This window comes from Crocodylus porosus, unplaced genomic scaffold (genome assembly GCF_001723895.1).
Source record: "Crocodylus porosus isolate Cpor-Errol unplaced genomic scaffold, CroPor_comp1, whole genome shotgun sequence".
NCBI lineage: Eukaryota > Metazoa > Chordata > Crocodylia > Crocodylidae > Crocodylus > Crocodylus porosus.
The window spans coordinates 6487082-6514292 of NW_017728917.1; the positions used below are offsets into that span (position 1 = coordinate 6487082).

Sequence of the window (27211 nt, forward strand, 5' to 3'; positions counted from 1 at the left end):
TTGCTATTTTTAAAACATATCTCAGCAGCAAGTTTCAACCTACTTCACGGTCCAAGATATGCACAAGATACAACAGCAGCTAAAAAAAAGATGCTGAAAAAATTTTCTCAAGAATTACAGAGTCCCTAGGGAGTTCTGATGTTTGTTTAATATTCATTGGACATATTCCTGAAAAATAAAAATCAGTGCACATTTTAAAAATTGCATTGCACATCTTTTTGTCACTCCGTAATTTTTAGGCCCTGAGGCATAATGAAATACTAACATTAAGATGTAAGAGTCTGAATTAAAATTTTAATAGAAAAAGCATTCATACTAGCAGATGAGTAACACATCATAGGAATGTCACCAACATCTCTTAGTAACAACTGAGCAGGCAGGAGCACAGGGTGTTTATTCATTATTTGATAATATGACACCCTGCTAATCGGATCTGAAATTTGTGTCTGTCTTACATAGTTCTCTTTTTGTTTTTCCTGGGACCATGACTCCAGCTAATCCTCACTATCCATAATACAAGCAATATGGGTGTTCATTAACTGCAGATGGGTTGTACACATTATAAGATATGAGCAACCATGTGAAGGTGTAGAGGGCTATTGATAACATCATCACCACACAGTTTACTTTTGTTGAAAAAATCCTCCCCAGAGCCTTCTGCATCTTGAGCTCTGAAAGAGGAGTAGTGTTCTGCAAATACAGCTCCTCAACTACTGTGCTCAAAATTAAACCAGATTTTCAAAACCATTCAGCAATCGCCAGGTACTATTGTTTTCAAAGGTTGTGTAACGCCTCCCAAAATCTTGCCATCTAATATAGGTACGTTACGGGGAGTTCGGGTCTTTAGAAAACCTAGCTGTTGTCCATGTAAAAACCGAGTGAAACAATTTCTAATTTTAAGTGCAAATCACAAAGTGGGTATTCCTTGCCTGATCCCATAAACTCTTACTCAAGACAATACCAATCTGTACTGTTTCCACAGAAGCCATAGGAATACTTGCTTAAGTACTACTTGCAAGGAGGATGTTTTACAGAGAACTGTTTTTCCTTATTTAGCAAATCATGGCAGAAATGTATTTTAATGGTAGCTACCACTATACAAAAAGAACGGACAATTGCAAGTAACATGAACTGTGTACTGAAGTTAGCAAGACCATACAGAACTTTGAAAAACAGTCATGAGATCAAATATACAAGCGATCCAAAAAAATGCACCATGTAGCTTTGCTGAGTTTTTAATCAGTAGCAAAGAATGAACACTTTTGGTGGGGATTTAAAACAGCATTCAGCACCCTACATAAAATACACTGTACTGTGACCCATTATTTTGTTTAAGAACATGTCATTTGGAAATAAAATGTTTAAAAATCCCTAAATTCAGGACTTACTTTTGGGAAGGGAACACTTTTTGAGTACATAAGAAAGAAAGCAGCAAAACTGCTAAATATATATATATTTTTAACACAATTTGTGCTTTTGGAAAACTAATTCAAGCCCATAAAGATGGAAGCAGCTCTATTACTATATAGCTATACAGATGCATGCTAGCATCACATCTCAATTCCAAATAAAACAAGGCTGTATTTTCAGGTGTGGCAATATTAACATAATATGTACAATGCATTCGTGAAATGTATGCTAGCATACAAATATACACAAGAGACATATGGAAAGCAAATCCCTTAGAAATGCAGCTTTCAAAGATCTTGGGAATCAAATTCAGGGTGCCTTTTTATGTCTGAAAACCTGATCCTGCTTTTTTGACAAATATAAAGACTTGGGAATGAGGCCCTTGTTTTCCCTTGCCAAAGGAAACCTCCTACAGCTGAACTTGGTTAAGGAAAGAGTGCCAGCTATTGGCTAGAGGATATACACACAAGATCAGATTTTTTTTTTCCGTTTTTGACAGCAGGTTTAATATCAAATACTTGTGGCTAAAACTGCATCTCTAAGTAATTGCTTTCAGCTCTAGTCACTAATCCTAGAATCACTGAAACAAGAAAACAATATGAAAAATTAAATAGTGTATGGAATGCAGTTCTTTAGTGTTTTACATGATATATATTTTTTCTCACTAAGATATAGCATGTTACTTTACAAAGTAACCTTTTTGTTTTTGTTTTTCTTATTACACTTCAAACTCTACAAAGCCAAGGCCATATATATTAGGAAATATTGGATGCAAGGTATATACAAAGTAACAAAAGCATACAAGAAAGAGAAAGTTATACTGAGAAACATGTAATATAACTAAGACAGGTGGAGAAGAACAAGTATGTATATACATATGTAACACTGAGTAGCTGCGGTTTTGGTCAGACTGAGTGACATCTCTCGCATGACAGAACATTACACCTTCTGGTTTTATTCAATGAAAATACGTGAACAATCAGGACCCCCCAAAAAAGTCTCAAAAAATCATCTGTTAATGGCAGTGACTTATTTCTCTATCCACAGATGTCAAATTCCTGACACTCATTCTGTAACCTACTTCTGATCATGTATGGTAAGAGCTGATTACTAGTAAAGATAAATATGGCAATTCAAAATGAATCATTCATGCTAATATTTTATGCATGGAGAGGAAAAGTTGCTGTAGAACTTCCAGTGCTTTCGACTGATCCTTTCTCCTTAGATCCAGAGTAAGCTCCAATAAATGAACCGTCTTCATTAAACATCCCGTGGTCCCCTTCTCCATAATCTACTAAACTATCAGCACTCTCTGTAGCTTTAATGTCCCCATTAATTGATTGGAGGCTGCCTTTGAGTGGCTTTTCATCACTGTCACTAGAAAATAAAGAAAAATCTTCCTAAAACCTAGCTTTGTATTATAGCTCTGGCAATTGAGCATTTAAGTTTAGCAAATGAAGAGATACGTTCAAGAAGGAGTGAGCAAAATATTTTTAAAAATAATAATAACGTAGGGAAAATTTCTGAACATGGTGCATGGAATATTATCCTGCTTGAGCCAGTGGATGTTACATAGCTGGTGCGTGGTGGTTTGGGGACTGTTTGAATTGTGATTCATTGAGAAATACCCATTTGGATCTTTGCTCTTTGTTTCCCCCCCGCCTCCTTTTGCCACTGAAACTGGGAGAAAGATGAGGGGAGACAAAAGCAGGAAGAAAGGAGAAAAGAAGAAAAGCTGAAAACCAGCTTTGGTAATTCATTTTTCACATCATCTTTAAAGAGAGAAGCATAAAGAGTCTCATTTGGAAAGCAGAGAGCCATTTGTATAGCCTGCTGAAGGCCCCATTTATTTCACTGGTCCTCTGAAATGGTGTGGGCTTATCCCGGTTAGGTTAATACACGGGGCCGTTAGCATTTGTTGACATCCTGCTGCTTGGTGGAAGGGTACATGGATGGGACTTCATGTATGGGTTGTGATTTTAAATAACTGGTAGGGTTTTGGGAACTTGTATCTAGTCTAAGTGAAATATAATTAAATTGCATAAGGAAGCATGTATTTCTGTGAACAGGGAGAGCAGCACAATGATTCATACCCACTCACTATGGTGGTCTCTTTTCTTGGAGGGTGGCTGGACTGTGTTAGAGAGCCTGATGGACCTGTTACAACTTTGGCGAACTAAATTGGGTCTTTAGCTGAAGCAAAATGGACTCATTCTTTAAGGTCCACAAGCCTCAGGGTCAGTCCCTCTCAGAAATGATCTAACAAAAATAATGCTGATGCTGAGAAAGTGATTTGTATGTATAAACAGCTACCACTTAGATATCTCTGGTCCTCAAACTCCAGTCTTGATAGGCATTTACAGTTATTGCATGTGCCATAATGCTTTGGAACTCAAGAGTCATCTCTATAATCTCAGGCCCAAGCCTACTTCTTCATATTACTGTATATGTATTCAGTACAACATTTCCTTTTCTCTGTAGTCTTCATTTGCATTAAGTTTGGCTTGGGCTGCTCTGGCTTTGCCTTACTCAACCACTCACTTATCCAGATTAGGGAGCACGGCTGTACAGCTGACCTCGAACTGCTGGGAACGTTTTGGCCGACTGCTCTCTTTATTCACTGCATCTCAGAATCAGGAAATAAAACTAGAGGCTTAAGGGAAAGGTAGCATTAAGCCTATTGTACGGTGTTGAAGGATCTGGGCCAGTCAAAAATATACATGGAAAAAAGGGACAACATTTTGAAAACCTTTCCATGAACTATATTTCTTTTTGTTTTCAGCCAGTTCCCCTTTTATTAGGAAACAGTGATGCCAACTCTCTGTGTATCTAAGAGATTTCTCGTTATCTCACTGGCAAAGCGTAAGGTCTTGTCTGATGGAGCCCATCTATATCATTGGTATTTGTATCTTGGTTATATCGTTACGTATCCAGCTCACAACTCTGAATTTACATATGTATATGAAGAATGATTAAATGAAGTGTTAAAATACACTGAGTGTTATTTGGCAAAAGTTATTTTTAATAAATGGATCCTAACAATATTAATTAAAATCTCTTATTATGCACAGCAGAATCAATAGGATGCCTAATTACCTAGAAGGATTGGAAAGAGGCAATTTATAATGGGTTCCCATGGAACTTCTAAGGCTACAACAACAACAACAAAAACCCCGAGATGTGGGAAATAATGCAGTCTCAAAGAAAATTTCTTTGTAAGATAGTCCAGTGGAAAATAGCCTGGGAACTCCAGGTATATCTTGCAGTGAGGCTGCTATTGCGTATTTTGGAAGGCCCAGCATTTTCCTGTTTCAACAAAGCTGGGAGTTTGTCACAGAAGTTTTCCATCTGTCACATAATATAAATAATTTTACTTGAAATTCTTGTACCGTTAGAATTTGACAAAGAAGCATATATGAGTCAAAAGTTTCATACTTTAACTGGCATCCTTGAAGCCTGCTGAAACATATTCTGCTCTCAGTTCTGCCAGTGTAATCATTCCAGAGTATCGCCAGTGAAGTCAACAGAATAGAAGTCAAAGACAGATGAAAGTGAAAGCAAAATATGTCCATATAAATCTACAGGACATTTACTGGTACATTTGCTTGAAAGAAGTGGGGCCGTTAGTTCAGATGCAAAAACTAACCCCCAATTCGTTAACACTGAGTTGGGCCTCTAAGTTAGGAACATAACCACTTGCATCTTCAATCATCATTTAGTCCAAATTAATTTTGAAATTATTGGCAACTTTTGCTGAATAAGGATGGAAATAGCCAGTCCTAAATTTGAACCTCTAGTTTCAATATTTCAAGACGTCTGTTACTTTCCCATAGACAGGACTTGTATTGATAGAAAATTATAAGTTGAGGGGAGAAAGTTACTAACCACATGACTTTCTTACCTTTCTAAATATTTGTCCCATAAGAAAGCATTAAAAATTAAATAAAGATGAAATTATGCAGAAAACCCCTTATCCTTTACAAATAATGAAGTAAACAAATTGGACTTAGCCAGAAACTTGTAACGTTATAGCCAATTAAACCAGTCGTACAATACTGTATTTTTATACTTAGCAAAATTATATAATAGAATTAGCCTTTTCTTATTTCGACTAAAGCCAAACACAATTATTTTATCCAGAAAATACTTATACTTATTGCCATTTTCAGTTGTTAATTTTCATCCTTTTTTCATTCTTTTTTTTCCAGAATGAATACCTACTAACTCAGATCCCACTGATGCCAATAGGAGACTTTCTGATGAATTCAGTGGACTTTTGAGCAGCCACAAGACTAAAACGTAAAAGGATTTTTATAACACACATACGATGCTTAATAAGAAGGCGGCAAAAATAAGTGCTACTCCATCAGCAATTACCTATGTCTCAACTTGGGTGGATTAAAGTGTTCTGGATATAGCTTTACATTCATATTATCATCCACTCCCAAGAGGCATGCTTTGAAAATGAAAAATAGTGTTACTTGGAGGCGCTAATAAAAATTCATTAAAAATACTTGTGATGATATTGGAAGAAAACCCCCACATCTGTTATATTGTTATTGCAGGTTATATTTACCTATATTCCCCAAAGATTTCATCTTTTATTGATTGGGCTTCAGGATCTGGATGCAAGTCTTCTTTTTCTTTCACTGTGCAAATGAAAGAAAGCAGAAACCTTTTCAGCATGCTTGGGTTCAGTTATGTGGGAAACTGTCAGTCATCATCAACCATTCAACCCAGAGAATAAGAGCTATAGCTAAGTGTTTCACAGTACAACAAGGGCTAGGTTGTCAAGGCATGTAGAATAGCTGGCTTTCTAATTCACAATGACCACAGTCAGAGTTTCACAGAGGACCTTTCTTCACGCTTTTGAAAAGTTAGCCTGTATGATTTCTCTTAGCAAGACTCATTTCTCTCCTGTGAAATTCAGGCTGTATCTGCAAGCATAGTGTGTTTTGTCAGTAAGACGTGCAGCTAGTTCTTAGTTGGAAATTCACATTCAAAAAAACCCCAAAGACCTCCAATATTCTAGTTCTAATAAGTAAGTAAAAGCCTGGATGTTACATAGGGAGGTGCTATATCTATTTAATAACAAATGTAGTTGTGCAATACTATTATAAATGTAAGAAATTTCATTCTGATTTCAGCTAAAGATCTACTTGCACTACATGTATTACCAGCTACCATAACGTATTTACTCTAGTGTAACTGTGGTCAACTTGGAAGAAAAAAAAAGGAGGCACACAAAGAATATAGCAAGACATGCAAAATATGAATTGCACATGCAAAATATGCTAGGTATCTCAGTACAAAATTATCCACAGAGTGTAGCTTTAGTAACTATGGGCACATCTACACATTCAATTAGCATGGCTGAATAAAATCTGGTGCAGTTTGCACCACAGTTTATTGCCCCGGTTGCAGCATTTACATGTGTGTCCAGGACTGCAGCATGTTGAGCCAGGGCAGCACAGCCACACCTGGCAGAGGGTCCCAGGGGGTAAGCCTGCCAGCCTGAAGTCAGTCTTCCCCAAATCAATGTGTTGTGGAGGGACAGGCTAGGGCACAAGACTGCTACAGTATGGGACTAGCTGGCAGGCAACCCCCACACTGTAGCACCCAGCCAGTCCCAGTCACCATCTACACATGCATTTGAGCTTATGCAAGTACTTCACTGTAGGATAGTACTTGTGTCTGGCAGTATTATCCTACAGTGGAGTTGATTAGTTTCTTTCAGCCTAATATCTCCACACGTGTAGATGGTGACACTCTACTATGGAGCAAACTAGTCAACTCTGCAGTAAAACACACGTGTAGATTCCCCCACTATATACTACGCCTGTACAAAGCAGCTAGTCTTTCCTTCAGATTTGACTTCAGCTGATTCGGGGGACAGTGATTTGATTTGGTGATTCGAATCATTGTCCCGATTCGATTCGGCCAAATCTGATTTGGAGATTCAGCTGCTGCTGAATATCTGAATCAGCCAGGCCTATTCCCCACTAGCCTGGCAATGGCTGCCCTGCCTGCCCCAGCTTCCAAGCAGGGAACATTGGGGGGGCTGACAGGGGTCCCTTCAATGGTCCCCTCCTCCAGCCCCCCTACCCCTAGTACTTACCAATTCAGAGTCGGCTGCAGCTCCTTGCTGCAGCCATTGGGGACTGCCCGAATCATCAAAGCTCTCCAAATCTTGAAAAGATTTGGAGAGCTTTGAATCAATTTGACCTTTAAATTGGTCCCCTGATTTGATTTGGATTCAGAGATTTGGCCACCGAATTGGGCCAAATTGCCTCTGAATCAAATCACCAACCAAAGCTTCACACAGCCATACTATGTACCAAATTAGGGTCCCCAGGCAACTGGATCTGCTAGCACAGAACTCTGCATTGATATAAAGAAAAACAGAATCAAAAAAATTTTAGCTCAAATACTGTAGGAAGTTCCTGGTTAGAGGGCCTTGCCCCTCCGCTCAGAGTCAGTCCAATATCATATTTGGGGTCAGAAAGTAATTTCATGCTGAGGTCAGATTGGTATGGACTGTGGGGGTTTTTGCCTTCCTTGGCAGAAGGGATTTGCTTTCTTCCTGGGATCTCTTGAGTGTATATCAACAATCTTTACAGCAGCAGGACATTGGCTGCTGTGGTCTCCCTGCTTTATGTGTGGGCAGGTTAGGGGCTGTGCAAAGCTTCAGTTGCTGATTCGATTCAGAGGAGATTCAGCAGCCAAATCTCCAAATTGGAATTAAATTGGAGGACTACTAAAAAGGTCTGAATAATCCCAAGCCTCCAAATCAATTCGGAAAAGATTCGGAGGCGATTCAGAGATTCCAGCAGCCTCTGCTCACTGCCACAAGGAGCTGGACCTGGGCTCCATGCCAGTAAGTAGGGGGCGGGGGCTAGAGGAGGGGGAGACCATGAGGGACCCCCACCAGGCCCCATCTCCTGCCTGCTCCCTCAACCCCTCTGAGTGTCCCCAACCCCCTCCCACTTTTTCAGCCCCATCAATGGCTGCCCCACCTGGCCCTAGCATCCCAGCACTTAGAAAAAAAAAGAAAGAAAAGCCCCGCACTCACTGGCTCCTGCCAGGTGGGGCATGAGCCCCGCTGCCCCCCCCACTGTCCTGTGCTGCATGGGGGCGGGGCTCTGCTATGAGCATAGGCCCCAACAGCCACTGCAGCAGCCAGTGAGTGTGGGAATTTAAAAATTTTTTAAAGAGCTGGGGTGCTGGCACCAGGCGGGACAGCCATCGATCGGGCTGGAAGAGTGGGCAAGGGTTGAGGCCTGTTCAATTTGGATATTCAGCCAATTCAGCGGCAGCCAAATTTCTGAATCAGATTCGGCTGAATCAATTCGGGATAGGGATTTGAATCACCAGATTGAATCACTGTCCCCTGAACTGGCCAAATCCAATGTGAATACTAGAGACTTTGCACAGGCTTATCGGGACTACGTCTTTTCCTCGTGTCAGGGCTGACTCAGTAGTTTTGCTAAGAGCTTAGACAATGGATTTGTATATAGTGGTTTAGATAGGCATGATCCTGCCTGAGGCAGGGGGTTGGACTAGATGGTCTATGGAGGCCCCTCCAGCCCTACCTTATGATTCTATGACACAGGATGACAATGAACCTCCGAAGTGATGCAGCTATCACAGGGTCAAATGTGATCCCATGAGATTTAAGGCCCTGGTGGAACTTCGTCTGTAATACTGTGTACAATTCTAGTCACCCAGAAGATGCATTCAACCCAGTGAGCCACGAGAGGAATAGACAGCTTATCTTACAAGAGGATATTAAAATGGCTTGGCTTGTTTAGTCTCACAAAATGAAGCCTATTGGGCTTCACTGATATCACTTCTCTCTATGAATACATTTGGGAAGAGGCAAGAGGAGGAAACCATGAAGAGAAGGGATTACTTAGGCCAAAATCTTGGCACAAGAACAAATGCATATACACTGGCCATGAGTTACTTGTAAATTTAGGATTTCCATGAGAACAAGTCTAATAACACTGGAGGTACTGGAGTGCCAAGGCAGCAAAGCCACATACACCGCACAGAATGTCAGGCACCAGGTATAGGTTTGCTTGTATTTAATTAAATCAACTTATTTTTTCTTTTAATTAAAACAGACAAATCCAAACTGTATTTTTCAGGTGGAAGATGTTCAGTCTTCAGAGACTGAAGGGTGAATTTTTAGACTATTCCGTTCAACTAAGTAGCTATGTGTCTGAAGATGCCTGCTGTTATCAAATATATGTCACAAAAAAAGGAAAATAGCTGTACTTACCTGAGTATTTTCCTCCTTTATTCCTTTTGACAAAGCAAACAGTTAGCAGCAATAAGGTAAGCAAAGCAATGGCACACATCAGTCCAATAAACCAGCCTTGTGTGGAAATTCCCTCATATATGCCAGCATAAGCTTTGTAGAAGAAAACAAACAAAAATATTTAAGTAAGGGAAAACAGAGTAACCTACCGCAAAGAGAATGTTCAACATTTTCTTTACTGATCTGGAATGATCAAACTCTTGTTACTGATATCAAGCTAGCGTTTTTAATTTTAAGATATAAAGGACAGAAATTAAATGTCCAAAGAATGCTATTTACATATAAGGCAAATGAAGTATCTGTGTCACACAATACATGTTTTTTGGAAAGGCATTTCCAAAGGAGTGCTTGATTCAGAGGATTAATACTGAAATAGGAAAGGTGCACAGAACATTGCTAAGCCTCTCATGCACAAAGCAGTTTTGCAAAGACAGAGTTAAAAGTGTTTTAGGATACATGCAAACTGCTCAGCTAGCTGCGTTCATGGAGAAGGAACAGCACCTACCCATTTAAAATGGCATACAAGCTAAAACCTGTAAATAGTAAGTATTGGAAAGTTTTGTAATGTTTCCACTTTGCTACTTTAGACGGTAACATTGGAGGCTGAACAGAAAACTAATGAAATCAATGGTAAGAATCTCTTTGATTTCATTGGATACAAGCTCAGTCTCCATTATTTCATTATTGTTATATTTCATTGTAGACCATAGTATGTAAAACTAGTATTTATTTAAATTTAAAAAGAAATTTTGATTTATCACCTTAAAGGGTTTCATTTCTCACCTCTCCCCCTCGTCTCAATTACATCTTCAAAAATGCTATTGTTATCAACCCAATTCTTAGTCACTAGACGAACTGTATATTCAGTTCCAGGCTCAAGTGCCTCAATGGGGTGAAACTTTTGGGTGGGATTTACTGCTCCTGAAATCTTCCCGATCCCTTTACCTATGAAACGTACATAGCCAAGTCATATTAATGAGTTATTCATTGAACAGTCAGACTCCAAAATGCACAGTCACAAAATGATCTATACAACACGCATACATGAATATATTTAACGTCTCTCTGGGATATATATTTTGGAGAGACTATAAAATAAAGTAGAAAAACAGTGTCTCTGCTTGTTTGAATATTTCACAAGTTAAAGTCAACTGCAAACTGAAATAATCCTGATATTTAGGGAGGATTTTCTACAATTTCCAGGATGAAAGGAGATATTGATGAAATGACATGTAGGATTATAGATTCGCTTTAATTAATACCTGTCTTAAAAATTACAAATTGAATGTGGCTTTGGTTTGGTTAGATAATCTGTGGCTCTGATCCTTTTCTCATTAAACTGAACTCAGTGGGTCAGGATTAAATACACAGTTATCCAGAAAAAGAGAATTACATCTCTTACAGGAATAATTTACATTGGGAAGTATACTAATATTTCCCTAGAAAGAAGCTCCTCACTTTCCTTTTTGCACAAGTATTTTAAAGTACTTACAAGTGGAGCACTGTTTTAGACATAACTAAAGGATTTTTTAATATGACTTTCATATGTAATCTTTGCATATTCTAAATGATCTTTATATGAAAAGTATTTGGAATCGTAATCAAGTATTTGTTTAAATTTGGTTTTCTAGTAAGTCCACTCTTGATCTTAAAACTTCCATTGGCCCATTAGGTATTTTGCCTAAATTTGGAACTGAAAGGTAGCATCGTGTACCCTTTCTTTTAAATAATATTCCATTATTAATAAAAATATTTTTATAATATTTCATGTTAACTCCAAAATGAAATGTATACATTTAGGAAGAAAGCTATATGAAGGGCCTTATAGGAGCATGCCTATGTAAAGGCAGCAGCATCCATTTCTAGATAAAGATCCATCTCTCAGAGTCAGAAAATCCTGGCTCTGTTCTGTATTTTGCCAAGTTACTTTACTTCTCTGTGCCAATGGCAGTATTCAAGAAGCGCAGCAAGAATTGCTCCACATTATATAAAGCGTAAACTATCCTAACATATAGCATACACTACGCTAATGCTTCATTGCTGTTCTCTTGTTTTGGGTTTTTAAAATAATAATTGTAATAGAAATGATGCAAAAATGATAGAACAGCATCCACTTTTAGAGAGCGATCTAAAACCCATTCAACTCAATAGAGGTGTCTCAGTGATGGCAATGTGCTTTGGATCAGGACTTTATTTAACAGTGCCCATATCTAACATTAGGATCGTAACCTGCTAACATTCCCCAGATTTGGGGGAAAAAATACTAATACACATGCTATCTTAATTCTGTTCAGTTGCTTAATTTGCATAATGTATCTGTTTGCAGTTCTAGAGTAATCTGAAGGAAAGCACGGCATGGTTATTTCCACACAGCATAGCTTCAAAACTGCCCGACCAATTTGCACAGACAGTAAAACAATGGCCATTAGTACCAAAACTAGTAAACACAGTAAGCAAGAAAACTTTGAGAGATTAGAATTTGGTTGGTACCTGAAGGAAAAGAAAGAAAAAGATTAAGAACAGCATAGGCCTAGTCAAAGGAACAGTACACAGGAAGTTTTTCAATTCAACTATATAAATATTACAATAAACAGTTAAATTAGTAGGCCACTGAGAACCAGAGAGAACATGCTGAACTGGAATAATGCTGATGTTGAAACATGGTGCATTAGCATAAATTATTCCATCTACTGGTAGGTTTTGCTAAATGAACTACGTGAGGCTAAGCAATGATTTTTAATCAAACTGCAGATTAAGCAACAGGATTTACAGGTAAATTTTAATTACATTTTCTAAAACAGAGACACCAGAACAATGGATGTAATGAAAATGCTATCCATAAAGGAACCAGAAGTAATGTTCTGCTATATGAACTTTAATCCCATTGCTCATTAAATGCCATATAACACTTAAACCATGTCAGCCAGACAAGGCAATCATATATTGCAATTTGTATACAACCTAGGTCTGATCTTGTAGATTTATTCACTGTTCCAAGCCAGCAAAGCATTTAAGCATGTGCTCAACTGTAGAAATAATTGATTTCAATGAGATCACGTATAGATATTACTTGGAATGCATGCGTCAGAGCTTTGCTACATCAGAGATAGACAGCCTGAGTAGCCTGGAACCAAAATTGGTATCCCACTTCTCTGTAAATAATTCTCCGTATCCTAAAATTCAACACAGGAGCCCAGGAGCGTCTGCCTGTGCGGTGTCATCCCATATAAAAGTAGTCTGTATTATTCAACCAAATATAACACCTATAGAGGAAAAATAATTGGTAACTGAGGAAAAGTTGATAGGTGGAATAGAAAAAGGAGTGTAGAGTCCTGAAAAATAAAAAAAGACAGAGATATACTGAAAACAAAATGTTTACTCATTATTGAAAGGTCAGTGAGCAGCAGAAATTAGCTTCAGAAAACTGAAAGCAGGTAGGTTAGTTTTTTAATGTACCACAGGAGAGAAGCAGCATTAGTAGTGAAAGCATATCACCAGCATTTCTCATTTCCCCCCTACTATTCATCAGTCATATTATGGGATTCACATGAACATTAAACACTGAGCTGCAATTTGACAATATGCTTAGTGGGCTTCGAGATGTATGAGAACAGTGGAACTTGCTTTTTATTATTATTTTACTGAAGCTACACTATGAAGGAACAAGATAAACCTCCTTCATGGATTTACTACCAGTCTTTACTAGTTCACCCAAAATTAGCACATCTGTTATGAAACGCATCCAAAAAAAAAAAAAAAAGTTGGCAATCATGCAGCTGAATTAAAAATTGCAGATAATATTTTAATTTATAGCTGTACCTGTCTCAATACATCTGCTTGAAATAAATGGAAAGTTAAACTTTCATCAGTTTTCCTCCACTGACTGGCTATTAAAAGCTTATAAATATGCATCATAATTACCCTGCACCTTCTGGGCTTTTGTAGTCCAGGAGGCATTTCATGCTGAGTTGTAGCGATTTTAAGAGGTAGTTGGCGTTTAGAATCCATTAGGTGAGAATTAATGGCTTACCCACTGTGGCCGGCTTTCTAGACCATCCACTCTGACTTTGGATTGTTAGCTGTACTTTGGTATCTCACAGAAGATAGGCTAGTCTTGCTAAGAGAGTCTCTTTTTAGCTCTAGTTAGGGCTCTGAATGTAAAAAAAGCCTGTGTGTCCTGGGTGGCAGGGCCATGATTAATGGGTATAAGTGATTCACTAGGTAATGCTTGCAGTAATCCTAGTGGGTGGTCACTAGTACTCTGGTTCAGGCAGGCTTGGGTGCATCGCTGAGGCCTGCGGGGCTGTTTCCATGCTCTGCGCAGTGTGGCGATGGGGGAGCATATTATACGCCAAAAAGTATGGTGATACACAGATAAGGGGTTTGTAAAGTGTCACTCAAGCATAGTTTTTCCTGCTGCACTTTTATTCTGGATGGAGATCAACGTCAAGAAAAGAGCCTTCCTTTCTTCTCAGATCCAGACTGCATAAGCAAACAAGTATTTAATTTAAAATCATTAGACAGGTCAAATAGCAGGGGACAAACAGGACTCTATCAGCATCTCAACCTGACAGATGTCTGCACTTCTTGGGGACAAGGCAACGTGCAAAGTCCAGAATCCGGTCCATGAAAACTGAATATACTGCAGGAGGTGTATCTATCTCTGTCTGTAAGATGGATAGAGAGGAAGATCTTTTTTTTCCCCCTTGCTTATGGATATTCATTGGATATGGAAAATCACTGAGACACAATAACCATTAAAAGCCTACAGTGCTATTTTAATGGAGTTTCATTCCACAGTAGGACTGCACTATAAATCTGACACTTACCTGGGGAACTTTGAATAATATGACTTGACTTTTAAAACACATTCCATTTTTTTAAGAGGCAATATTAACTTTAATTTTTAGCGCCCACCAGGCAGCAGCTTAAAATGTGAGAAAGTCACTGAGATGTGTGTGATTTTTGTCAGCCACAGGACACAGATCTGGTGCAATTTAAATGAACCTGGACCAATTTAGCCCTGTGAAAATTATGCAGAACCTCACTGGGATTTCAATGGGAGCTGGAGGGCTACATCAGAGAGTGAAATGGGACACAGTCAGGTGGCTCTTGTTTGAGTCGCTTGAAAAGTCGGGGCACAAAAGCAACAGGAGCCTTGCAGTGAGCACAAATTACACTATTCTATTCAACATGCAATCCATCACTCTTCCTTCCACTAGAATCTCTTGCTGCCATTGTTGAAACAAAATCTTTTGAAAGAAAAGAAGGGAAATAAAGGGAAGAAGAATGTCAGATATTCTATTTGCCCTAGTTTTAAGCCACGCGTTCTGGGGAGAGAGTCATAGTTTCTAGGGTCGGAAGGGACCTGAACAGATCATCAAGTCTGACCCCTGCCCTGGGCAGGAGCGAGTGCTGGGATCATAATACCCCAGCCAGATATCTATCCCACGCCCTCTTGAAGACCCCCAAGGTAGGGGAGAGCGCCACCTCCCTTGCAAGCCCATTCTGGAGCCTGGCAGACCCCAGTCAGCATCAGAGATTCTTCTAAAAATTAAATGGGCTAAGCAAGGTTGTTCAAATTACAAACAGCTTTTTAAATGACCACATGTAGAACTCCTGACCTCACAAAGTAATAATATCTGAGAAAGTAGCATTGCATTTTTCTTTTTTAAAAAAGTGTTTTTTATTATGTTGTTGAAGACTAGTATATTGATAACAACAGGCGGAAGAGAGAGGATGCTGGGCAGAGGAGGGAGAATTTATTATGATAGCATCAGCTTCTGCACAGCACACAATGGGTATGTGTGGAGGATATACTGGGTGCTTGGATGATCTTGACTGGGATCAGTGAAAAGGCACTACTTAAGACACTGTGGTAATGGAACCAGAGGCCTGTTACCGGAGGAGAAGGATGCGTCAGAGTAGATCAGCCAACACTCTGCTTGCCTATATGAAATAAGGATTGACAGAAAACTTTATCTAACAGGTACTGGGATGAGGGACATGGGGAAAACTATTCAAGCACTATTGAAGAGTGAATATCTGAAGGGGGGGAAATCCACATGAATTGCAAAAGAGCATCATGATTTTCCCTGGAATTAGGGAAGTAACTTTTTGAGATGTGTATGGAATCAGTTCAACACGAAACCTTGACCCCAGATGTGCTCATGCACATTCCTGGATGCAATTTCTTCCATACTGCAAATATGACAGGAGATTTTTCTGCAGTCCCAGTTAAGGAGAGAGAAAACAGGACTTTTTTTTTGTAGAACTCTGCGTGGATTCAAGAAGGAACGACCAGGTGCCACATGCAGCCACGTACGTGTTTGGAGTATCTTGTAAGCACTTCATCTGGAGTACGTGTTTGTAAGGACCCCTGCAATCTTGCAGAGGAAAAGGGAAAGAGATGCAGTCCCTATTTCACTGGTTGTCAGCCCAATTTGACAATACATCCTAAACAGGGTCTTGGGACAATAACTCAGAACGTAGAACATTTTTAGTGGGTCCTATGCTGTAGCCTCAATGACCAAAGGAATTAATATTTTAGTTGACTCCCAAACTATATAAGTGGCAAGGCCCATTTTGTATCAAGATTGTTACAGTATGTTATCACTGCTAAAAAGAATGAAGCTAGGCCACTTCTGCTTATCACATTGTCCTTGTCCTTCATTGCGGTATTTCCATGGCCATTATTATTGAATAATTTTGGGGAACGTGTTCACTGGTACACTTGTCCGCTCAAACTTGCTATGCATAGTGTGCTTATTTTATTCCAGCTCAATAAGGCAGACCAGCTGCATTACTTCTAATTGTCCAATAAATCACTGAATATGAAAATGTTTAGGAGACAGGGTAAATAGCCTACGAATGGGCTTCACTGTTGGCCATTTGTAGCTTTTGATAAAATAATGCGACTCAGAGCAAAAACATTCGAATCAGCCTTCTGCTGATGGATTTGTGGGACTCACAAATTCTGTTCTCAAATGACAACCCATGGCTTCCATTAATATTACTGTTAAAAAAAGACAGCATTTGGCACACTAATATTTTAGTAGTTTTCCAGTGTCTTTTTAATGACTGCTAAATTCTAATTTTCATAAAACCCACTGAGCTCATTGGTGGGCGAAGCCAAAGAGCAACATGAAATAGCTAAATCAAATGTACTGAAGAACTGAATTGCTGTGTTTAAAAGTTCATTGATAGTGCTAATGCAAAGCAAACAATTTCAGTCCTCAAATGAGAGAGAAAGATTTCAAAGCTGAAAATCTCAATAGATTTTTTTTTTCCATTACAGTCAAAACTTTTCAGTGTCAAAATACACTGCCTATTAACTTACTCCCATCTGTTATTGTTAGTCCTTCTTCTGTGATTGGCTTGCCACAGCCTTTCATAGTACAGGCACTCACATAAAATTTGTATTTAGTACTGGAGCTCAGATTTGAAAGCCTCCAACTGAAAGTCGAAGGGTTGGTAATATTGACGTCACTCAAAGGTCCAATTTCATCTGTTTCATTGACTGAAAAACAAACAGCAGCGTGCAGTCAGGCATAGCCACCGAATGTTACAAAATGCAAAAATGTCACGAAAGCTGATAGAAAGGAGGCAGTTTGCAATAAATGGAAAGGATGATGTTCTGGAAAAAAAATGTGTATCCTATTGCCCTGATACCTTTTGGAGTCCTTGAACAGGATTTATGTTCTTTATTGGATTGGCTGTTTCTGCAGCAGAAAAGGTAGTGACTATAGAGGTCTACTCAGTAGGCCTGTGCAAAGTGGCTAGTATTCGGTTTGGATTCAGATTCAGCCTATTCGGAGGACAGTGATTCAATTCGGTGATTCGAATCACTGTCCCAATTTGATGTGGCCAAATCTGATTTGGAGATTTGACTGCTGCCGAATCTTTCAATCAGCCAGGCCATGCCGGTTCCCCACCCCTCTCCCAGTCTGGCAATGGATCCCCCAGCACCTGGCACTTGTTAAAAAAACTGTTCCTGGTGCTCACCAGGTGCTGCCGAGCAGGGGGCGATCTCCACTTGTGCCCACTGCCCCAGGCTGCATGGGTGGCTCTGCACGAGCCCCACCTGGGCCAGCTCCCATTCTTTAAGAATAAAAAAAGAAAAAAAACCCCTGGGCTTAACTGCTTCTGCTGGCAGGAGGGGGATCCCCGCTGCCCCACATTACCTCACACCATGTGAGCTCATGGGGTCCCCCCATGGTCCCCTCCCCCACCCCAGTACTTACCAGCTTGGAGTTGGCTGCAGCTCTCTGCTGCAGCCACCGGGGACTGCCCAAATCATCAAAACTCTCCAAATCTTTTCCGAAGATTTGGAGAACTTTGAATCGATCTGGACCTTTAAATTGGTCCCCTGATTTGATTCAGATTTGGCCACTGAATTGGGCCGAATCTCCTCCGAATTGAATCACCACCCATCTTCGCACTGCCCTACTACTCAGTTAAGCAAAATATTTTTCTAGAAGCTCGAATGCACATACGTTGAAGGTGATCATGGATTTTTTGCTCCAAAACATCTACCCATGTTCTCAAACTCTGAGTCATACATGCTGCAAGTTTATGACAAATTCCCTCCTTTTGTGCCGCATCTATCAACTTGTATTTGCAAAAGGAGTGGCTCCTCCAAAGCCTGTTGGATTGGCAAAATGAAACCCACCTCAGAACTAGAGGATAGGGGGTATATTTAACCCTCCAAAGGTAAGTATGCTGCTGCTTTAGAAAACATAAGAAATTACTAAAGAGTTCACAGCAATTTCTTTGACAATACAATTGCATTGTGCACTTATACTTTTTTCTCAATGCAATGCCTTGAATTAGCACGCAAACTTATCCCTTCCCCAACATTTGGTAGTGTTAGGGACTTGAAAATCACTAATGAAATACAACTGATGGTGGCTGCTCCAGAAGTAACATGGACCTGAATCTTAATGCAGGGTTTCACAAACAGGGTGAGAACACACTTAAATGAATTGATTTCAAAACCTGAATTCACAAGAAGTGTTTATATCTTTGCTCACCACTACTAAGTAAGTATGGTTAATTATTCTGAGCCATAACCATGCATACAAGTCTTGTCTCATCACTGCAAATTATTTCTTCTTTGAAATTAGGTGTTTTTCTAAAAACAGATCAGAGTTTTCTGAGCTTCCTTTAACTGCTGGATTAAATAGCCTTTGCAAATTTCAAATCCTGTTAAATATAGCATGATTACACTGTGAGTTTAAACAGATTGGGAACGAACACGTCAAAAACATTTTTCTCTGCAAAATGAAGCAGGCCTGCCCCCTAGCAGACTGAACTAACATCTGTAATTTTGGAACATTGCTTCTTTGCTAATCAAGTTGTTATCTGAGTTTTAAAAATAGTTTGCAGGCTAGCAGCTGTTTTAAATAACGGTTTCTATACAAACCATACGTTATTTGCTAAAACTCTAAGACAAAGTTGAACATTTACTTACTTATTTGATATTGCAAATTGTAGCCAGTAAGAAAGCCATTTGATTTCTTAGGAAGTCCCCATGACAGAGTGACAGAATCCTTATCAAAGTTTAGTATCCTTAGAAAATGTGGTTGTTCAGGAACTGTAAACACAGAAATTAGCTTAGCTTTATTGAAGGCAGGTTGCATTTCACCAGATCTGTTTTCCATATTCCCGTCAGACTGGACTATAACTCCATCTAAGGTATATAGTTTTCCATATTTATTCAACACGTGCTGTTCTCCACTCAAGAAAGGTTCTGCACAGCTCCTAAAAGGGCTCTACTTATTAACTTCTATATACTTAACAGGGAGTCAAATGTGCTCAGCATCTCCCAGGGATGGATATCTCTATGGGAAGACTGGTCTGGAAGTGGCCGTCTGAGTCACTGAGCCCAGTCCCCATCGTTTGCAGAGAACTTTTTGTCCAAAAGTCCACAAGAGCTCGTTAGCACCTCTGTCATACCACAGCCACAAAAGGACACCAAAGCAAAGGGCAGAGGAGAAAGGAAGACACTTCTCCCCTTCCCCAGTGAAATGGTCTTTAAAAATCTAAACCTGAATGGAGAAGATGGGAAATTGCATTTCGCCTTTAACTATGGCCATTCTAAATCTGCCCACATAGACATAATAAAAAAGGTCCATATATAAGTCTCTCTAAAATTATCTAGGATTTTCTAAAATTATCTAAAATCTAAAATCTAGGTCATGAAAGATATTTATTTAGTATTCTCTGCCCCAATTTTTTTCATATTATTACCTCCTTCTGGAGTATGGAACATGATTGGAGAGCTTTCAGGCCCATCTCCTTTTCCATTGAAAGCTAAAACAGTTAAGTGGAATTCACTAAATGGCTCTAGACCAGGAATCATTCCATGGTTTCTGTCTCCTATAAAAGTTAGGAAGTGTTTCTCCGGGTGGTGTCTTTTTCCATCCAGCAAACTCCTTGTTTTCCACCAAATGACCTGTATTGGAAATAGTAGATTCTTAAATTGAGTGGTCAGGGATTGGTCATCCTCACAAAAATCACAGAACATATAGGCAGGATTCATTTAACCACATGAACAGATAGAGCGTTATTTATTACAAAGAAAATAAAATACCCCCCCAAAACAACAACCTTATAGCCTCTTAAGCGTCCACGAACTCTGTCTCTTGGAATTCTGGACCACATTGCTTTAACTAGTGTGCTATTCAGGACCTCCACCATTACACTGGAAGGAGCAGCATCTGGAACTGTAAATACACAAGTATTACATATTATAGGTACTTACTAGGCCATATTCTTATAATATGTGTAGCTGGGGTATCCTATATCTTATAGGATCTTTGGTGCCAGCTAGAGACTCATGCTGAGTTCCAGTTCAACACCCAAGATCAGCCAAGATGGTGTCCATCACCCTTATTACATGGAGGGGATCAAATTTGGGATTGACGTACCATTCAAAAAGGTAACCATAACGTTCATTTTGTAAGTAATTACCTTTCATAATTCAACAGTAGGGTTATCATCATCACAAAAGCATTAAGCAATGTATTGTAGTGCCTGGATTAATGAGGCATTGGTCAGAGACCTAATGACCAACGAGTCTTTCCAGTGATATACATAGGTTTGAATCAGGTCACTAGAGAGTATATTTCAAATGAAATAAAGCACAAGGAGAAACCTCTCTCAATTCACTTTCATTTTTCATTATCTTAGACTGTACAATGGTTAATATGGCATGGGCCATAAGGAAAAAATGTCCCTAACTCCCCATTCACTCTCGAGGAGTTGCTGACTATTGTGAATGATTCCACTGAGGCTTCTAATCAAAATAAGAGAAAACTAAAATACAGGGAGGAAAAAACCCAAAGAGTCAGATAAAATGGCTACTTTTCAAAAGTATTTAGAGTTTGTCATGCCCTGGAATATGTAAGGAAGCCTGATAGAGAATTAATTTCCTTCTGTAATAAATATCAGAACTTCCCTTTTGATGTTAATGATAACAGTGTTAGTTTTCATGACAATTAAAAGAAACTAGGTTTTCAGAAACCAAGAAAGAACCTCAGGAGATTGCCTGTCTCTTGCTCGAGGCAGGAACATTCCTGTCGAAATGAACCCTGACAAATGTTTGTCTAACCTCCGCTGAAAACTTCCAAAGATATTCCACAATACCAGACCCAAGGAAAGTATGGACTAATCTCATGTAATGAAGCAATGAAAGAGCAGAAACTAGAAGAACGGCCCTGGGCTGGACTTACAAGATAAAACAATTCAGTAATGGCTAGTGCATGCCATGATGGATTAAGCAAGAGTTTTTATTGTATAAAACACTCAGTTGCTTGAATTGGCTAATCTCTTGGAGGCTATTTGTTAGGTCATTCAGGCTCCCTATCTATTTTGCAGTTAAGGAAATAATCTAAAGCTTTCAGACTCAACATGGAATGAAAGCTGCCTGATTTGCAATAATAAGATTAATCTGAGAAATCAGAAAGATGTACAATTTGGAGACACCACTGGCCCCGTCTTACTACAACAGGCTTCAATCCCTGCTGCTAAGCAGTAATACATTGGACATTTGTAATTTGGACCAGGAAATCTTGGCTTCCCATGTGAGCTTGCTACAGTGGTATTTACTCCCTTGCTGATTTAAATCCCTAAATCCTAAAAAAGGACTTGGTTGTTGTTGTAGTTGTCGTTGCTAAACTGGGTTGCTTACTAAAGTAATTTTTAGCTTTTTATTATTGCAGGTGGAGAAATTATAATCCTCCAAATATCTCCCATAACTTCATTTTGTAAACAACAGAGGAAGGAACAATTCTGCTATTGCTTGGGCAGGGATTGGTTCAGCATCCTAGAGTAGCAGGGAGTTCAACCATTTTATGCTAGTCACAAGCATCTTTGTATGAACTCCATCACCCACAGCACCAGCACTAATTCCATGAGCAGGATAACTTCTTGTCTTGCTTTATTAAAACCCAGAATTACTAGGTAGCACTATGGTGCCATGGATTGGAGGGTATAGAAATGGGGCTGGTATCACATGGTGATGCTGTCATTTCAGGACTACAAAAAACATGGTCCCACAGTAGACTAAAACAAATATACACGTTACTAGATGGCCATTTAATCTTAAAAACTTAAAATCGATGATTCTACAAATGGACCGCCGTGGTACATGAATGAGAAATTGTATTAAAACAGCCAATTAAGAAGAAATGCACAGTGTAGAAATGGAAGAAGAGTACCTGATCATCATCAAAGGTAGATCTCACTTTGAGAAGTGGTCACCACTTTCAGTGGCAACAAAATGAGGTGCTTACTTTAACTACAGACTCAAAGTTGCACCTGCAACATCGGAGGTCTGAGATGTTACTGTAAGAGTAGCTTTTGTGAAACAATCATATGAACTGTGAAATATTGCTGTTGCGGCAAGCTGTACTTACTAGGAGCAGCTGAAGTGCTTGCAAATAGATCCAGCCTGAAAAAGGACGGTTGGCCAGCTGACTACATGACACGCATGCTACTATTTCTTGCACAATGCGGGGAGGATACATGAGTGCATACGACACATAAATGCCCTTGCATTATGGAATGTAAAATGTCCTAAGATGTCTGCTGGATATGGGGCGGTACCAACGGTTTTAACCCTGGTGCTGCTACTTTTCTCAGGCTGCTTTTCTCAGGCTGCATAGTGTTCCTGGAACTGTAAATATTATTCCACCTGCTTCCCGATTGTGGCAGACCTGGTCTGTAAATTAACATAAAAATTGGTGGAAAGATACAAGCCTGCCCCACCTTGGTCCTTGGTCCTTTAGGATAGACTACACATCTGGGGTGAAATGAAGAAGATTTATCAGATAGCACAATTGCTAGTCCCCAGTCAAGGAAAGCTCTTAACTTCTAGATCCAACTGATGTCAACTAACACAGCTGTCATTTCACATGAGTTTAAATGCTTTGCTCCATCAGGCCCTTTTTTTAAGTGCATGAATTAGACTAGCCATTTTACCACCACACTTGTATGTGGAAGCATAACCAACCACTTTGGAAGTCAAACCCTCTGTAACTAAAATGCTCAGCAACCAAATGGGTAGGGAAAGCTTCTCTTTCTCTTAGTACGCAGGTAAAAAGTGCTTAAATATCACTGATGAACAAGTTGTAATACTGTCTAATCATTATTTGACATCCATTTATTTAACAATGTACAAATTGTTCACACATTTTTGTTTTACAAAAATACTCCAGTTACTTACTGTCCTCGCCTGAATATCCGGTGGTAATATTTGGTTCAGGACCAGATCCTAAACTATTTACTGCTTGGACTTTGATCTCGTAAGGCACAAATGTGGGAGTATTCCCCAATGGCAAGGAATGTTTTTTCACCAATTCTTCATTCCAGTCAGTTTCCACCCCCTGCTGCCGCCAGCTGACTTTGTACTCCAGTCCAGGGCCATTGCGCTCCACAGGTTTCAGTGGCTACAGAAGAAGTTAAAAGAGATACTGAACTGTCTTTGTTGTTGTAATCATAAAACAGCAGCTTAAGGGATGAATAATTTTGGAGCAGTAGCTCATACTATTAGGAGAAAAAGGAGGAAAAAAATGTAACCTTTGCTGTCATGCTACTTTTAACTGCATTATGCTGTCAGGACTTTAAAGCAGCATGGACTGCAAAACAGATGGATTAAAAGCAGGTTAAATATTAAAGCCTGTATTTCCACACATTAGAAGCACTAACTTTTGTTTCATTGCAAGTTTTCTTTGTTTTATAGTGACATAAAAATGTGTGATCTTTATTACATCTAAAATACATGCTATCTCAGATTTTTATGAATCACAGCAAGTTGGGCCATTAACATTTAGATTACCCTGTAGTGTTTTAAATATGCACCAAAACTGCCCCAACTAGACCTTCATACTTAATGGGTAAGTGCTATGCTACTATTTTTACTGCTTGGTTGAGGAATCCAACCACAGCATGGTCACTAGCTAATTGACATTAATTTATACAAGCCATACGAGGAAAAGCTGAGGGATCTGGGACTCTTCAGCCTGAAGAAGAGAAGGGTGAGAGGGGACCTGGTAGCAGCTTACTGCGACACTAGGGGAGTACATCAAGGGCTCGGTGAGCAACTGTTCACCAGGGCACCCGAGGGGAAAACCAGGAGTAATGGCCACAAGCTCCTGGAAGATCAATTCAGGCTCAGCGTTAGAAAAACTTCTTCACAGTCAGGGTGTCCAAACTGTGGAATAAGCTCCCTCCAGAGCTGGTGCAGTCACCTACCCTGGAAATCTTCAAGAGGAGACTAGACTGTCACCTTGCTGGAGTCACTTGACCCCAGCTGTCTTGCTGTTGGACCCGATGATCTTCCAAGGTCCCTTCCGGCCTTACCAGCTCCAAATAGTGTAAGCAGTATGGCAATGGGCAGCCATGAGACACACTCTGGTTAAGGTTATTTAGTTCAAAAGGAATGTTTTCGTTTAACATGTGAATTGGCCAACTGTGCTATTAAACATGAATGATTTTAAGCAGTCCATTATTGCACTGAGGTACACAGTGAGTATTGATAATTATCCAGGTTAAACAATGTTCAGATTTATTTGGGGAGCTGCACAAGGATGGGTGCTGCAGGCAAGATGCAAAGGAGCCTTGAAACTCCTCTGCCATGGTTCTTCTAATCTTTGAGCTGGAAAAAACCTTCTCTGTCCATGACATCGTCTCTTGGGTGATGGAGCAAGAGTGAACCTTGCTGGTGTCAGAACTGATTGTGAGCAGTACGGACTTCTTTGAGAAACAAAAACATGAAAGAAATGCAATTTTTTCATTTTCTTTTTTCCTTTCCTATTTTGGTGGGAAGGGATGGGTCCTTGAGGATTTTTTCTTTCATATCAAGAAAAAGAAAAAAAATAATTTCCCAAACACAGCTCATCGCTTCCATAAATAAAAAGCATGGGCAATACAACAGATCCACCATGTTAACTGATTTCTGAGTACTATCAAAATAAATTCAATCAAAATAGTGCCTAATGCTTCTGTATTCACTATTCTTTTTGATGCTTGTGATTCATCTCACACGGACCACGGACAAACATGACCAACCATGGGCTGAATTCGAACTTTGAGTCCTTATTGTAAAATGTATTTGTAATTTAGATAACCATTGGAGAATACAGTAAATCAAACAACTTTTCCCCCAGAATATAGGTATAAATTCTCAAGCAACCTTTTTCCCCCAGATGGAAGTATACATTAATACAGTATGGCTCAAATCCAGCAAAGTGCATGAATTCCCCCTGAAAAGTACTACCATGCTTTTTCTGGATCTTAAACTTTAAATTTTATGCTTGTTCTTCACGTTTGTTACAAGCTTTCTAAAATATATAGGCGTAACTGACTAAATGAAAATGATTGCTGATTACTTAAAATCTGACCTTTGCACTGCTAAAGCCCTGCAGCAGGGCCGCTGTTCAAAACACTGCTTGGGTTTCCAGTCATGGAAACTTAACGTTGTTGTCAGCAGAATTTACAGAACTTTTTCAGTTTAGTCTTACATTTTAAAGGAAATAAAAATAGAGGTTAATGACTTGTAACAGGAGCTCTTTGAGACTCAATATATTTGTGCTCATGGGACGTGTCAGCCAGTACAGTTTAGGTAATCGTATTTTTTCATAGTTGTGTCCATTACAGTGCTCACACAGAGCCATGCCATCTGGACCCATGGGGAGCTGCACACTCAGGGTGACATGGCTCCATGCACTGGATCAGATCTAGTTCATGGTCCCTCCACAACTGGATCTGGCCTGTGAGATCATGCCTATGTGCTGGATTGCATCAACAGACAGACTCCACATGTTAGACCAGTGCCACACCACACAGATTTAAGCACCAGTTTTCTGAAGACAAGGCCCTAAGAGGAGATATGGTGCCCTCTACTGCTTCAATTCCTTCAAGAGGCACAGTGTCATAGGTCTTCAAAGGATGTAGGGAAATAAGCAGGAAATACGACTATACAGTCTACAATGAAGAAGTCCCATTGCAAATAACCTAGATTTCTATGAATTTACTTTGTATTCTCATGCACGTGGAATTGCTTGGTAAGCCCTAGTCTTTAAATAGATGATGAACACAGGGTCCAAGTTGAATAGGGACTGAAGTACTGCCCTAAGAAACTGAGCCTCTGATCTAGATGCTAGATAGAGGGAATAGCAATTCACAATTTTATGAAGAAAGCTGCAGGAAACAACCCTCCATATTCTCAGTGACAGAAAGGAGTAACCACCATCCTAGCTAAGCCTTTTCTGGTCCCAGTAGAAGAGGGATAGAAATGTTCTTCTATATAACGTCAAACCCATCTAAATAAAGACTCTGCAGAAAGACTGTGGTTAGCTACATACAAAATAAAAAGCTTAAGTGACTTCTGAAAGTATTAAGATAGTAAAACAAACTGTCTTAGCATTTAAAGTATTAACCAATTTTGAATTTTTCTCTAGGAGCATAAGATTTAAGAAAAGTGGCATATTAATTCTTTGATATATATGGAAATAATACCCTCTCAAAAAGTATCTGGGCTTAAACAAAGTACAAAGTTAATGAGCACTGATTCAGGTAATTCACTTACTTACCTGTCTGATGTTATGGCTATTTAACTAGCTAGATGGAACAAATCGCAAATCTCACCCACAGTCAAAAGGAGGATTCATGAATTGCATTCAGACTAAATTTAGGTCCAGGGTAGAACCAGGGTATTTACTCTTTGATACACATAAACTGTTTTTTTCATGAATATCTTGACTCCATTAGCTAAAGTATAGGAACACACACACTCTTAGGCTAGGGTCAGTCATTACACATACACCAGTTTAAGTGATCAGAAACTGGTTTAAACCTGTAACAGAACAGATGTTCAGTGCACATAAACCAGTTTGAGAATGACTGAAAGCGGTTATAGTATCAGACTTAACTGATTTGGCTCAAACTGGTTTACGCAATGTCTGTCCCAGACCC

The 27211-nt window shown here is 39.4% G+C and overlaps 1 protein-coding gene across 10 annotated transcripts in view; it reads right to left on the reverse strand.

Moving 5' to 3' along the window:
• Nucleotides 1–1455: 1455 nt before the first annotated feature.
• CHL1 (cell adhesion molecule L1 like) overlaps nt 1456–27211 on the reverse strand; it is a 152002-nt gene continuing 126246 nt past the window's right edge. For 4 of the 10 annotated variants that reach the window (XM_019536623.1, XM_019536622.1, XM_019536625.1 and 1 more), the window contains 9 exons: nt 23463–23685; nt 20345–20460; nt 19985–20189; nt 19206–19328; nt 17073–17252; nt 10517–10678; nt 9695–9826; nt 5987–6059; nt 1456–2787 (listed from right to left, as the gene is read on the reverse strand). In XM_019536623.1, the coding sequence (XP_019392168.1) occupies nt 2571–2787; nt 5987–6059; nt 9695–9826; nt 10517–10678; nt 17073–17252; nt 19206–19328; nt 19985–20189; nt 20345–20460; nt 23463–23685 (1431 nt within the window). In that variant the 3' untranslated portion in view covers nt 1456–2570. The other 6 variants (XM_019536627.1, XM_019536631.1, XM_019536630.1 and 3 more) reach the window with 5 other exon arrangements.